The 16,829-nt window shown below is 35.8% G+C and overlaps 1 protein-coding gene across 1 annotated transcript in view; it reads right to left on the reverse strand.

Annotated features, from left to right (window-relative positions):
- Positions 1 to 16,345, reverse strand: part of LOC139718919 (prenylcysteine oxidase 1-like) — a 126,303-nt gene extending 109,958 nt beyond the window's left edge. The window contains exon 1 of the mRNA XM_071630369.1: positions 16,277 to 16,345. Coding sequence (XP_071486470.1) covers positions 16,277 to 16,345 — 69 coding nt within the window. The remainder of the gene's footprint in view (positions 1 to 16,276) is intronic.
- Positions 16,346 to 16,829: the final 484 nt, after the last annotated feature.

Below are 16,829 nucleotides of genomic sequence, written 5' to 3' on the forward strand. Positions count from 1 at the left end.
ATACTTGCTCCTTTTTTCGAGTATTTGTAATCATAGGCATTCCCCGTACAAACAAACAATGACACACTATATCATGGACTTTTGTGTAAAAAAGGAAAGGAATCGAGCCATTACATTTTTAAAAACCACTTTTTTTTTCTGCTTTTTCGTTTTTCGCTATGAAGATTGAATAATGCGTCCCAATGTTTGAAACGCTGCAGACAGTTCGTATACGTTACCAGATTAGATTAAAAAAGAAAGAAAGATGTAACAATGATATTACAGATCTTCACTTTTTGTATAAAAATCTGTTCCACTATTATATATATATATATATATATATATATATATATATATATATATATATATGAAGAGTTTGTTTGCAAAAACCGATCAGTCCATATTTGCCAAATGGAGATATTTGCGATTAAAGGTCAAGAAAAATCAAGAGAATAATAAGATTTTTTTTGCTTCTTTTGACCATAACTTCAAAAAATATACCTTTATATGTAGTGTCCAATATATTATTCAAAAGGTATTATTTTGTACTTCATGACAGAGATCGTACTTCAAAATCTTCAAAAATGGACTTATCGGTTTTTGCAAACAAACCCTTCATATATATATATATATATATATATATATATATATATATATAATATGTATATATATATATATATATATATTATATATATATATATATATATATATATATATACATGTATAATGTACATTGCATGAAAAATATTTATAGATATAAACAATATCTTCATGTGACATGGTGGAAACCGTCTGTGTGCCACGTTATTCTGAGACACTAACGTAGTTATGCCTGGAGATAACATTCGATTTATCAAGTCTATGTAATTTCTATAGAATTCTGTTGAGCTGCACAGATAGTAGGTATAGTTGTAAAGGAAATGTCAAGCTTTGATATATTATCCTATGACAAATCTATGAATGTTTCTCTTTAGCATGACCAGTAGCTACATAACAATTAAGGCATTATTTTTGCACGCAAAATAGTGCCAGAAACTTTTGATTAACACGCAAATCCAGCAGAGAACACCGCTTGAAAGTTAATCACCACATTAAAAGCAAGCTATAAGTGAAAGGAATGGAAGCGCGAGAATCTTTTCATTGCACCGCGGCATTTGGCGATTTATCGATTAGGCGGAGTTGTGCGTTCGAGTAAGGACGAAATGAACTGGCAATGCTTTTTTTTTTTGGCCTTTTTTTCTGAAAATTTGAGTCGAATGAACTCATTCTTTATTGCAAAAAAAAAAGAAGAAATAAATGCATTTCCAGTTCATTTCTTTAATATTTTCAATACGTGAATTCTCAACATGTTTGGACTCGCACACGCACACACACACGCACACACACACACACACACACACACATATATGCCTCCGCCACACCGATGGAAACTGTTTTCTGATTGTCCGTCCGTCCTGCTGTTCCTATTTTATATTTTTCGTCATTTATATTACGACTTATCGTTAATTTCAACCTATTTTGTATTCCAGACAGAAAATGGTCACAGTTCAAATTCAACAGGAATGTTTCAACTGAGCCGTAGCCAGCCATAGTGATTATTCAAAATAGTGTAGAAGAACATTGTCATTGTCATTTCTTTCTTTTATTTTTAGGCTTGTTTTTTATACTCTCCATTATTCAAACGTGGAGGAAACTAACGCTAATTGCAGTGATGTTTGATAACATTTTGTAGCATGTCATATTCATTATTTTGGTTGGAAGTCGACGGGAATTTTTTAAAAATCAAAAACACAAAACACTGTGTAAAATCAATTTGCAGGTGCAAACCCTTGTTGGTCGTAAATAAGAATGCGTGCGCCAAAACTACGACACGCACCTGCCCACTCTTTTACAATCAGCAAGGATTTGTACCTGAACTAGTGTCAAATTGCCGTACCATGTGCCGATGCATTGTACTTCTATTTCTAACTTCACTGAAATCACTTGCAATAAAGTTTTTATGATAGTCGTGGACGTAATTAAAAATAGAATGATTTACTCATCAAGAGGCATACGAAAGAGATAAGGAAAGAAAATACACAATTCAATGAGTTGAGAATGTAATTGTCTAATCAAGCTGAATTGAAAAAAAAATGTAGAGAACGTTACAAAGTATATGTATAATCATAGCCTTTTTAAGCCATAATTACCAAGAATTATACTAATTCATATACCATCATGCATTAAAAATGTGAACAAAACAAATTAGGTAACATTATCATTAAGGCCAGCAAAAATATTATCTCCCGATTCAAAAGAGCAAAAACAGGCTAAATTGATTTTCAATTTCCCACAGAGCTTAAAAGAGCAAGCCATAACCGTTGAAATAATACATAACTTGTTAAGATTTGACCGCCGAAACAAATTCATAAAATGATAAATAAAGATTCAGAGAACGTGAAAGTTCATGGAATGGGGAAAAAGAATATTGAAAGATTTACGTTGCTCAGGCGTGCTATAGAATGGGAACATATTCTATTTCGTGGTGAAAGAAGCGCTTCTCCGAAAAAAGAAGGCCCAGCTTATATCTCGATTTTAGGTTTGTTTTAAGGTGCCCGGTTTTGTCAGCGGGTACAGAAAAGATTACAGTTGGGTAGAAAGTGTTATTCTTGGTTATTTTATTTAATAGAATTATGCTTTTAGTTTATAATACCTAATGAAATTTTAATTACATATATTTTCTCTGAAATGATGAAATGATAATTGTATATTGTATACTTTGTATTTTGAGGGGAGGAATGAAATAATAAAAAAGAAATGTCAATTGACTTGAGCTGAATTGATAAAAAAATCTTGCAAGATCAGCAAGAGAGCAAAATAGTTTAAAAGCTGCTATAACCAACACTTCTTTGATGGAATTAAGTTGCAATTCGATGGATATCCCTGAATGTAGGTTTTTTTTTATTCTAAGTAAATGTTCTGGTGCATCCTACTCTGTAAAACCTGTGAATTGTGTTTGTTTCTACTAAATTACACATGATTATAAATGATTTCGTGTATTAACACAGTGTTTGTTTGTTTGTTTTTGTCCAGGGATTATTTTTCAATTACTAATTTTGTGATTCTCATGATTCCGATACAAAACATTCTATGCCGTTTTATTTTATGAAACAAACTTTGTAAAGTGTTTTTCCAAGTTCCTTCAAAATTGCTAAAGTAATACCGATTTATAAAAAAGATGATCCCACGTGTGTAACTAATTACCGTCCCATTTCTATTCTCTCTAGTTTCTCCAAAATACTCGAGAGAATTGCGTATAATAGGTTGTATGGATTTTTGTGTCAGAATGATTTCTTCAATCCTGATCAATTCGGTTTCCGAACCAATCATTCTACTGATCACGCGCTAATGCAGTTATTTAATAGAGTATCGAGTGCCTTGGCAGATTGCAAACATGTAATTGGTATATTTATGGATCTGAGCAAGGCATTCGATACTCTTGACCACAAAATATTATTATATAAGCTACGACATTACGGGGTTCGGGGTACTGCACTTACATGGTTTGAAAACTATTTGTTATGTAGAAAACAATTTGTTTCCTTTGATTCAGTATCCTCCAATACACTACCTGTAACATGTGGAGTTCCCCAGGGTTCGATCTTAGGGCCGTTATTGTTTTTAATTTACATTAATGATATTTCAAACGCATCATCTATGTTACAGTATATATTATTTGCCGATGATACAAATATGACCCGCTACAACAAAATGATCCTAAAGTCGGGCGAGGTCAATTATTTGAAAATTACATGGCATAATTTCCCAATCTTTCCGCTTTAAATTGATATATAACACATCTTATAAAAATAATCGGCTGCGGAGATATCGACGTTTAAAAGAGAGCATGTCAAGACGTCTGGGAAATCACTGTTTCGAGAAAAGCACCCTAAAAGTTCCTTGCGACGCAATCGCGATCAAGGGACACGCAAGTCAGTTTTCACCTCCGGACAATAGAAGGCAAGCCCTAGCAACTCCCGAAATGCTCATTCAAGCACAGCGTCGGCGGTCTCCTCACCGACCAATCAGTGACCAGGATGCCAGGAGAAGCGGCTGGGCATAGCGCACGCCGCCTGCACGCACCAGTCGACTGGGCAGTGTGTGAGCTTCACACTTCGGTTAGCGGCAAGCAGCAAACTGACCAAGGAGATCACTCTGGTCGTTGTTAGGGACGGAGCCTATCTGTGGCGCTCAATCCAAATTTTGGAACCAGTTTCTGCTTTGTTGAAACGCCAAAAAACATGGTCCAGAAAAACGCTATTTTTGGTCTTTCCTTTCACCATTTTGCTTCAAAATTTCGACAGATGATAGAAAATATGTCAGACTACAATAATATGTCAAAATCAGAAAATCGTAAGTTTTGACCAATTTTGATGCTCTGACTTCAAACTCGATTTTCACGGCTTCGACCATGCGCGACTTTAGGACCCTTTTGTTGTAGCGGGTCACAAATGTGTTTTACTCACATGCTGACCTAAACCACCTAGTTGCTACTTTGAACAATGAATTACCGAAATTATCTACATGGTTTAAAAGTAATATACTGGCACTTAATTTAAGCAAAACTAATTTCATTCATTTTAAATGTAAAAAAGCTGATCTACCAGAATATGTATTGTATATTGATGGTATATCTCTTGAAAGGAAAATATTTAATAAATTTTTTGGTGTGTATATAAATGAAAACCTAAAATGGGATGATCATGTAAAACACATCATTTTGCCTATATCCCGAAACGTTGGCCTGTTAACTAAGCTTCAGCATTTCTTACCAACTCGTGTATTGTTTACCCTGTATAATGCCTTAATCTTACCATATATATCGTATTGCAACATTATTTGGGCAACCCACAAATGTAACACAGACCGTATACTTCTCCTACAGAAAAAAAAAAGCAATACGAGTGTGCGGTCGAGCACGCTCTCGGGATCTCACCGACCCATTGTTTTTCCAGCTTAAATCCCTTAAGATAAATGATATAAATTTTCTCCAAAAAGCTGTATTTATGTTTTGTCTCAAGTCAAACCTCTTGCCTCCAATATTTAACATAATATTTCGGTCAAATTCAGAGATTCACTCTTATCCAACCAGACAATCCACAAATTTACATTTATTTAACCCCAAAACCGCACTCGCGCATCATTCTATCAGACACTCCGGCCCTGACACTTGGAATTCCCTTCCCATCGAAATTAAAAACCTGACCACTATGTATTCATTTAAGAAGGCTGTAAAACTTCACCTCCTTAAGCAGTATTCCCCAGGATAACATTCTGATTCCTTTATTGTATTATAATCAAATGTATATGAATATGTACGTGATACATAATGCATGGATGTGTGCATACATATATCGATTTATTTATCTATCCATATTATGAATATGAGTATGTATATGTATGTATAGGATAGGTACATCATGTATATTATAATGGTATATGAGCATGTATGTGTACGATGTGCCTTACCATTACTGCGTACATAAAACAAACACGATATATTTTGTTCAATGTCAGATAACAATATGTTTAAGATATTTTGTATTCACACATTATTATTTTCATAGTGCATATTCGGTCATTACTCCGGCAAAGGCAACTGAACGTGTTAACTTTAATATCATTATCATATTGTATTTATCATCATTACTATCATTGTAAAGTAGTTGGAGTGGTACCCATATACTCTGTAACTTCCCCTTTTCCCCCTATACCCTTCCCTATTTCTCTCTTTCTCTATTCCCTATTCTATTCAAAGTAGGCAAGCATATAGTCTCCATACCGTCAAGCCTCGGCTTATTTGGGAGACCCTTCTGTTTAAGTTCCATATTGGAAAGCTAGTATGTTTGTATTTGTCTTGTATAATTGTACTAAAATCTATGTGTCGATATACTGTTTGTCATAAATGACATGTACATGATCCTATCTGATGTAACGGAATTAAGCAGAAATAAATCAAATCAAATCAAATCAAATCAAATCAAATCAAATGGTGATAACAAGTTTGAAAAGAATAAAATAAACGAATGAATAATTACACGAATGAAAGCTTATCAATTTTTTTTTTTTCTGGAAGGTCAACCAAAGAGATCCACAAGTAGAGGCAGTGGCGACCTCTGAACGAGTTGGAAGCAATAGTGAAAGGTGGAAAAACAGGGAAGTGAAAGGACTTATGCCAACGTAATGCAGATGATCTGGTATAGGCAGTCAGCTCAATCATCTCCAAGTGTTATAGAGGAAAATAATTTATTAATGAAAACTAATATAGAAGACGATGTCATCAGCAGAATCTCTAATATCCTGCACATACTAATGTTCTGTTTCACACTGTGAATAGATTCCATTTCACTGTATGTTCACAGTGTTAAAACGCTCGAATTTAACAGTGTGGAGAGATTTCAGACTGTGTTTACAATTTGTTCGCACTGTGGGAAACTTTTTTCTGTCAGCAGGGATGATAGGATGAAGCGACAAAAACAAGAAAGGAATTTAGGTCACCTCCGCTTGTCGGTTGACAACTGGGACCCCAGGTTACTGAGCGTAAGCATGTACTTGTTATTAATTGAGTAACAATATGTATTTGTTGTTTATTAATTAGTGGGCCTTCATAAAAAGTTAACAAGATTTTTTTTTTAATAGAATGTGGTACTGTTGGCGAACGGTTGCATTTCTTAATCGGTCGGACTTTATGAGAGAAAAAAAAGTCTACTCGCAGGAAAGTGTTTCCTTAATGTGGGCGTTGACTATTACGTATACGTGAATTGAGCTTTTCAAACTAAAATAGATGCACTGGATGAATTATTATTTTTGTTTTTGATCCGTTGGCTTTACGCATTTTGCTAAATTCAATTTCATTCTCCCCCCCCCCCCCAAAAAAAAAAAATCGTTGTATTCTCTTTCAAGAAAAAGTGGGTAAAAGGGGGAAAAAAGAACGCGTTTATGTTGCTACAATCGGCCTTTACTTGTACGCGAACACAAATATACACCCGACATGGCTCTTCACCTTCGATCTTTCTTTAATAGTATGTATCCTCTTCCAAGGATCAATTCGAAAGATAGGTGACTGTTTCATTTTTTTTTTTTGGTAAAGTATTGATAAATGCTTCTGATCTTCTTTGGAACTTTAAAGTTCCAGTGCTATGCAATTGCATGTTGACTTGTGTTGATGTATGATACCCCTGATTATCCCGTATGTAGCAAAAAGGATGTATATGTCTCATTTAATTCATTATGACTTCGCTCTCCTATATTCTTCTCATTACGTTAATACATGAACATATTTCTGATTTGAAGTTAACGCTGTATATCCTTTTAAGCAATCATAAATTCTCCCACGAATGCCTCAGTATCTGAAATTCCCGTTTGCCAAGTTGAACTTCTTGCTTATCACTAGAAGCTACATGGTGTTTATATTTGTTTCATTCCTCCGTGAAAATTGATTTAATAGCTGGCATTCCAACACATCAAGTTCAAATTTTAATTCATACCCTGTTATCACTTACCAAAAGGCCCATGTGGAGCCGGGAAATGTGCAAATCTCTAGATTTCATTAACGGGAAATGTGCAAACGTGACGCCGGGAAATGGGCAAATGTTCAATTTTGCCGGGACATGTGCAAAAGCCGCCGAGAAATGTGCAAACCGTTCATTTCACCTTTATTATGTATAGATGGAAGAGAAACTCTCAGTCAAACCTGCGGATAAATCATTACTACCTTTACCACTTCATGTCTTAGCTACCACCTGTCTATAGCGACCAACTATCTTAAAAAAAACCACATTTTAAACATTTTCTTGTTAATCTCACAACGTATTTTCACAAGATTTGGCAGATAGCATCTCAATAGTGATATGGTCGTAATTTGTTAAAATGACACCCCCCCCGCCACCACCACCGAAGGGGGGGGGGGGGGAAGGGACTGAAGCATCAGAGTCCCTGAACGATGGATTTTGTTCTCTCTTCTTCTGCCGAACTGAATAAGATAGAGCAAAGTTAGTGCTTTAAAGACAATGACTAATATTTCATTTTTGATTACAGCGGATTTAGCTGTGGCAGGGGGGGGGGGAGGCACAGAGTAGGGGATTGTCCACATTTTCAGCATCTTCTCGATCAATCTCCCAGCAGATTATTACCAAACTTGGCAGATAACATCTTTATTGTGATATCATCTTTATTTGTTGAAATGAGCCCTACACCCCCCCCCCCCCAACGCCAAGGGGGGGGGGGGGGTAGATGAAGTGTCAGATCCCTAATCTCTGGAATTTTTAAATCTTCTCTTGTCAAAACAGAAAAGATAGAGGTATTGATATGAATACATTAATGACTGAAATTTCATAGCGGATCCAGGGGTTGCCCAGATTGGGGGTTGAGGTGGGGTTTGGGCAGGGGGTGGGGGAAGGAGGGGGATTTTCTACATTTTCTGCTTTTTTTTAAAACCTACGAAAGATTTTTTATCAAACTTGGCAGATATATATATATATATATTTTTTTTTTGGGGGGGGTAGTATGATCTTAAAGGGGTGATACAGTATTGGTGCCGATGAGAATTGGGCCTGAAACTTTGTGCGAGATAGCAAGAAAACACTTAGGAAATAGTACAAAGCATACTACTTTAAGATGAATTCAAAGTTTATTTGTTGTAAATCGGGTTTGGAATGACAAAAGCATCCAATAACAATGTAAAACAAAGTGATCGTAATAAAAAGTGGGCCCCACACTTTATCAGAATCGCTCTTTTTTTTGGATATATCTCAGCCATTTCAAAACCAATTTTCATCAACTAAACGTTTAATTTCTCATGGAATTACACGCTCTTTCATATTTTATGAGAGGTTTCTCATTATTTCAATTAAAATTTTAAAAGCTGAAATTAGGTCTCAACTAAAACTATACGACCCCTTTGATTGATAAACCCCACCCTTCCCCCCCCCCCCCCCCTCCCCCACGAGGAGTGGAGAGGGGTTTGAATCCTCAGAGTCCCTAAACTCTGGATTTTTTTCTTCTTCTGTCAAACCGGAAAAAAATAGAGGGTATTGCTAATGAAAACATTAATGACAGAAATTTCATGTTTGGTTATGTGCCCAGATAGGGGGGGGGGGGGTGAGGAGGGGGATATCCCACATTTTCAGGATCTTCTTGAAAAAAAAAATCTACAACTGATTTTCACAAAACTTGGCAAATTGCATTTTATGGTGATATGATCTTAATTTGAGAAAATGACCCCCCCCCACACACACACATGCACACACATACAGCGCTGAAGGGGGGGGGGGGAGGGATGAAGCTTCAGAGTTTCTAAACTGTGGAATTTTATCTTCTCCTGTAGAACAAAAAAACAAAAGATAGGACTAAGTGAGTGCCAGGAAGACATTACTGACTGAAATGTCTTGTTTGATTGTGGCGGATCGAGGGGTGTCCTCGATCCCCCTCCCAATTTTCTACATCTGTTTTAGAAATCTCTGACGGATTTTCACCTGACGTGCGAGGTAGCATGTCTAGGGTAATAGAATCCCGCTTTGTTTGAAGGGGCAACAAACCCAAATTATTCCCTTTCAAAAAAGACAAAGAAAGACAATAGTTCAATAGTTCAATCATAGTTTATTTCCAATCGACGAAAATCAAAACGTAATACAAAGTATACATATCATAAAATGATATTGTCTAAACTTGTACAAAAGGTTCATGTAATATACGAAATAAATTAAATACATCAACATATGTACAATAATCAGAAGGAACAATGCGTATACATGTATACTTCGCGAGCTTTCAGAAAATAACTTCAATTTTGGAAAGTAGCGATCCACTAAAAAGCTAAGCTTGTAGGACGTGGATCGCTAGATAATTGATGAGTAAACAATATATTATTCAAGTTTGTTTTATTATTTTCTTACAGCATTTGCATTGAATGTAGATTACTTAAATCATTTGTGAAAATATAGCTATTTTGAGATACACTGGCTTCGACAATAATAGGAAATAAGAATAGATTAGCGATGCTAATGCCCAGACGGTGTTCATTGAACTGGTGTACCGGGAAAGTATGAGAAGGACGACACACTCGTACAGACATTCAGTTACCCACACACATAATTATACGACGCGAGACAGTACCGAGAAGAGAGAAGACGGTGACAATACAAGTCTAAGAGGAACAAAAGACAGGAAGGAAGAGGAAAGAAGAAAAAAGAGAGAAGAGAGGTCTGCATACAGAACACGCCAAGTGCTGCGACATCAGGACAGGTGAAAACCTCAAGCATAAATTAAAACAATTAATTCAGATTATCTAGAATTATAAGTATATAATAAATGATTTCTGAATTTGTATTTCAATGTGAGGAATGAGGGTGAATCTTTTAAGCTATTATCTAGATTATTCCAAAGTCTGGGTCCGGTATATACAGAAATGTATTTTGGGCATGTGCGGTTCTCATTAATGGAAGATGGAATTCGTCGGATCGTCGCGTAGGATAGTTATGTACATGACTGTTTCGATGAAAAGAGTCGTGAAATATTTTGGGTAAAAAGTTGCTGTTATAATTAAACATGAACTGACCAAGTTGAAGCACATACAAATCTTTTATTTTTAGTATTTTATGGTAAAAAAACAAAGGATCTGTATGTTCTAGTGAATTTAGGTTAAAAACAGATCTGAGCGCTTTCTTTTGCAATAAAAAAAAAGTTTATCAAGTAATATCTGATATGTATTACCCCAAGCAAGAATCCCGTAGTTTAGATAAGGTAGTATCAAACTAGAGTAAAGAGTTAATAATGCATATGAAGGAAGATAATATTTTAATCTGTTCATTACGCCAATGTTTCGTGAAATAATTTTACATATGCTATCAATATGATTCCTCCATGAAAGCTTGTTATCAACGCAAACACCAAGAAATTTAAAAGTGGAAACTTCTTCTAGGGGAGTAGTATCAAATGATATATTGCCCGGGAGGCTATCTAAAGAGTTACTAAAAAGCATAAATTTTGTTTTTTTGAATATTAAGTGACAATTTATTTGCGTATATCCATTGTATGACCTTTTTCAGTTCTTCGTTTACTGTTCTTGCTAAGATATTTGGGTCAGGATGGGAAAAGAAAAGGTTAGAGTCATCCGCGAATAATATGAATGATAGTTTCTCCGAGGATCTATAAAAATCATTGATATAAATAATGAATAACAACGGGCCTAGTAAGCTCCCTTGTGGGACACCACATGTTATCGTTTTATTTTGAGAGTCAAAGCCGTAGACATGTACAAATTGGGATCTATTTGATAGGTAACTTGTGAACCACTCCAAGGCCTTTGCAGGTATGCCATAATGGGATAATTTGGCGAGAAGTATTCCATGGTTAATCGTGTCAAAGGCCTTGGAGAAGTCCAAGAAGATACCTATCGTGTGTGAAAATGTGTCAAGTGCGTGTGTGACTTTGTCGATGAGGGCGAGTAATGCGTGTGTTGTGCTGTGGTTTTCCCTGAATCCAAATTGAGTATATGAATATAAGAACGACCCAAGTCCAATTTTTGGCCAAATTCAGTTTGACATGGGAAATTGTAGCTTATGCATGGACTCATCTTGTGTATAAATGATAAATCCTTATTACCCCCGGAAGTGCCTGAAATAAATGAGTTAAATCTTATATGAATGTAAGAATGAAGGACTTGGGTCATTCTTACATTCATATTATAGCGCCCTCTCTCGTCCTTCTCTCATCTCTATAGCAGAATATCATGTATATGAATCAAAGAACGACCCAAGTCCATATGAATCAAAGAACGACCCAAGTCCATCACACAAAATGGCCTCTCCACAATTAATGTTAATGTTAATTGTCATGATAATAATATGTTCTAATTTGTACATACAATGTTGCCATCCCATCACAGTTAAATAGAATATTATTGGACAAACAAAAAAGATATGAAGTTATTTTTAGTTTACTCGAAATGGTCTTCCATGGACTTGGGTCGTTCTTATATTCATATACTCAATTGAAAATTTGAAAATATGTCGCAGATTTTGAGAAAACGTACTGTCCGGATGTAAACTATTTTTTCAAGAATCTTGGAGATAGAAGATAATAAAGATATAGGTCCATTATTGTTGACATCATCCTTCTCCCCTTTCTTGAAAATAGGAATTACTTTCGCAAGTTCCACGCTATTTGGCACATGGCCAGTTGTAAGCGATGAATTGATAATATGTACTAAGGGATCCACAATTTGGGGAATTATGTTTTTTATCAGGTGGTTATCAATTCCGTCGTGGCCAGGACTTTTTCCTTCTTTCAAATTGGCAACAATCCTTGCTATTTCTTCTTTATATGTCGGGTCAAAATATAGTTTTGGAGTTAGGTGTATCTAAAAAATCATTAAAAGTTTTACTAGAAAGAGGAATATTTTGAGAAAGATTTTGTCCAATTGAAGAGAAGAAGTCATTAAAAATTTCAGCCATGCCAGCGGGAGTGTTGCTGGAGGCATCGCCCCATCGAACTTCATTAATATTGGATGAATTGTTCGGTAAGTGTATTCATAGCATTTTTAATATTTTCCATGTGTTTTTAATATCATTTTTATATTTACTTATCTGATTTACGTAAAAAATTTTCTTCCTCGTACGTAATAATGTGGTGAGTGTGATTTTGTATGAAACATTTTTTTCTTATTTTTTTCAGTAGGATTGCATCTGTATTTATAAAATAAATTATTTTTTCTATTTATAAATCGTAATATGGACTGGGTTATCCACGGGAGTCTTGGAATTTGCTTATATCTATCTTTTATGTTACGCTGCGGAATATGGTTATCGATTTCGGAGGTAATAGTAGATATGAAGTAGTCATAAGACAAGTTGACATCGGTGGTGTTGTATACAAAGGACCAGTCGATTTCTTTGAGGCTGTTTTGGAGACTTGTAAGCTTATCTGCAGTAATCTTACGTCGCTTGTAATAGTTATTTTGTTTTGTCAGTTTAATTGGAACCTGGGCAAATATAGGATAATGGTCAGTGATGTCTGAGAGGACGATACCAGACTCAGGAAGTGGAAGAACGTTACAAAAAATGCTGTCTGTGAGGGTAGCCGATTGACTGGTGACACGGGTAGGCTTGGAAATTAATGGTAAAAACGAAGCAGACATTAATGTTTCTATAAATTCTTGTGGGTTGTTTTGGGAATTACATTTCATGAGATCAATATTAAAATCGCCCATTAAAAATGTATCTTTGTTAAGTATAATGGGATTTTGTACTAAATCCTGCATATATGTCAGAAAATCATTCAAATTCGACCGAGGGGGTCTGTAAATTACGCCAATCACAATGTTTTTTCCATGTGGATTTATCAATTCAATGAAAAGGGATACAAGTTTATCGTTCATAACACTGATCTCCTCATGTATAATATATTTAAATTTTTTTCGAGATGTACAAACGAACTCCACCACCGACTTTGTTGTTTCTATTTCTAAATACAAATTCGAATCCGGGTAAAGAAAAGAAATGGCTGATATTGGAGTTCAATCATGTTTCTGTTAGCCCTATGATGGAGCAAGATTTTTGATCTGGGTTTTCTAGGAGTAAACGCAACTTGTCAAAGTTTCTATTAATACTGCGTATGTTAAAGTGAGTTAACAAAAATGTTTCATTGACTGTATTCATAATACGATTCTTATATTGATTTTCAGTCAAATAAACACATGATGGACTCTGAACTGGATCATTTGAGGCGAAATTATATTCAAATTCTTGTGCTGAGGTATCGTATTTATTGGATATATAATCTTCATACGAACTGGAATAATAATTTGCAGGTCAGATTCAGAATGCCTTACTGTGTCATAAAATTCATCACTATTCAAGGAATTGGAAACAAAATTTGTTATGTTAGCCATGGTTATAATAAAACATTCGGGAGTTAATAACTGGCTTCTCGTCTGGACCTAACTCAGCAGCTACGTGGGGGTATGCAGACCTAGAAGAAGAAAGGAACACGAAATGTGTACAGAGAAACATGAAACACACACAGAACAAGGAAACGAACATGAACACACATGAAACAAAATCAACATTGTTACGGATGGTACTCAATGCCATGGTCAGCGTCTGGGTATGTACATGAGCTGAAAAAACAATTCAAAACATTAGCATGATATCAGAGGAAGCTCCCTGCTACACTATGGGTGTAATTAAGGAAATGCAATTATAGATTTGATTTACAAAATGAGACAGTAATTACAGAAATTAGAATGCAACTAAGAGACAGGTATAAATGTTATATTACCTCTGAATTATTGATAAACCGTATACTGTATACGAGGTATTATCAACCGTATGATAGTTTATACAAATGTTAGTTTGTTGGGTCTTTTTCCCGTAAAGTGAGTAGGACTAAATCTATAAAATCTTATTCGTAAAGAAACTGCGGACAGCCATGAAGGACTCAGAAACCGATGTCATTTACAATTGTATGCCAGTTGATGTTAAAAAGAGGGACCTACATTATATAAAATAAAACGTTTTCTGAGATGAAACTTTACAGTGGATGTGATATAAGAAAATAATGACAAGTCATGCCTTAGAGTGCCTAACAGTGGCGCCACAGAACACTGTAGTGCCACTTAGGCTCGTTTGATAAGCATTGGGAACCAATCGAGTGTACCTCCCACAGACAGGCCAAATGCAGGCATACAAGGATGAGTGGAACAATAAAAATAAAGGGTAAGAATTTTTCTGCGATTCACATGCATAGCCCGAGATCATCATCGAGGGCCCCACTAAGACCGTTTAACTACTGCAATACACATGCATAAAATTATGGCTTCAAAACTTCGGCACTCTGCATCATAATGCACGTTACAGTGACACTTTTAGAATGGCTGACATTTGAAATGCAGTCAATGAATTCACATCATTTTAATTACAATTAAGGAGATATTCTGGCTAAAGAAAATTTGTGAGAGTTGATGCAGGTGCATCATTGTGGGTCTACATAAATACTGTTGCGTGAATGACATGATTCCGGATAAGTGTTCAACAAAACATGGGACCTGGCGTCCAATGTCCGCGGCACAAAACTTTTGAAGAGTTGCGTGATCACCCGAGCGAGGTTACAAGTCAGATACAGTGTACAATAGCAAAAATGCAAAATATCCACAAAGAAGGTCCAGGAGATAAGAAATCGCGAGCGAGGCACGTGTTACATAATCGATAACAGAAGTAGGAAGGATGACCAGAGAATATCGAGGAGGATTAAACAATAGCTATAAATATGAATTTAGAAACACTAATCTAAATGTATGCTTAAATGAATTAAGAGATTGCGATTGGATTATTTCTCTATAATATAAGCAGATACCGTCCGTACAGGAGAGATATGAAAATAATCTTTTTGTCTCGTAGGGTAAGAATGAATTTCAGCATTTTTAACAAACATAAAAGAAAAGACATCGGGAAGACCACCTGAGTTTAACTAAATACATAAATGTTCCGCTATTGAAATAATATAGATTCTGGATCTTAAGAATTCTACTTGAAAAAAAAAAATAAGGCATTAGTATGTTCCAGGAATGTGGCGAAGTTAATCATCCGTACAGCTCTTTTCTGTATCAATAATAAAGAATAAAATCTAGTTGTACATCAGTTTTCCCATGCCAGGATTCCATAACTTATATAGGGTAACAAAAGAGTAGAATACAATAAATGCAAAACATACTTAGGAAAATTATGCTTTAACTTATACATAACACCTACATTTTTTTTGGTAATAATATCCGCAGAGAAACAACATGAACTTTCCATGTCAACTTGCAATCAACATAAAGACCAAGGAATTTTAGATATTCAACCTGATTCAATTCCACGTCGTTAACAAACAATTTACCCGGTAAAATATTGATTACATTGCTAAAAACCATAAATTTTGTCTTAATCAAATTCAGTGACAATTTATTAGCCTTAATCCACTTACAAACTGATTTTTAATCAGTATTAATGATATTCAGTAAAACATGAGGGTTTCGATTCGAATAGAAAATGCTTGTGTCATCGGCAAAAAGAAAATGGAACAGCGAGGATGAACTGCGAAAATCATTCATAAAAAGAATAAACAGTAGAGGACCTAAAAGAGACCCTTGCGGTACCCCTCAAGTTATAGGCTGTGAGCTGGACATATGGCTATCGAAACTAACAACCTGAGTTCTTCCAGTAAGGTAACTTCCAAACCAATCCAAGGCCCTTCCACGAATCCCTGGAGCCCCTTTTACACTTTCACGGATTGCATCACGGATGACCACGGATTGTCGGTCCGGAATCATCCGTACTGTTTCCGGCATGACCGTGTTGACTCCGTGAAGTCATCCGGCATTATCCTTGATCACCCGTCATGTCCGCGAGAAAAATTAAGCTTGCTTAATTTTTCATCCCGGACATCACGGATGAAAATCAATACGAACTCTTCCTTGTTGGCACCGTCTACTCCGTGTTGCCTCCGAATTCCTTCCTTGTAGGCACCGGCTATTCCGAGTTGCCTCCGTACTCATTCCGGGACAATCCGTGAAGACATCGGGACTTCCGTATTAGCATCGGCTCCATCTGGGATGAGAAGTTCGTGTGTTTTGCCAATACAAGCTCATAAAGTCCACGAAATTTGCTCACATCTTCCCCCATCAGTACAGCCAGCAACCCCTCATACTCTTCAAATAATTGTAGCCTGAGAAGCTTCAGTGACCCACACACATTTCCTTGATGGTTTTGTGTGTGTGTGTGTGTGTGTGCGTGTGTGCGTGAATGTGTGTGTTTTGATTTGTTTTGTTTTGT

Source organism: Diadema antillarum, unplaced genomic scaffold (genome assembly GCF_040938485.1).
Source record: "Diadema antillarum isolate AM-2024a unplaced genomic scaffold, OU_Dant_1.0 scf00000102, whole genome shotgun sequence".
Lineage (NCBI taxonomy): Eukaryota > Metazoa > Echinodermata > Echinoidea > Diadematoida > Diadematidae > Diadema > Diadema antillarum.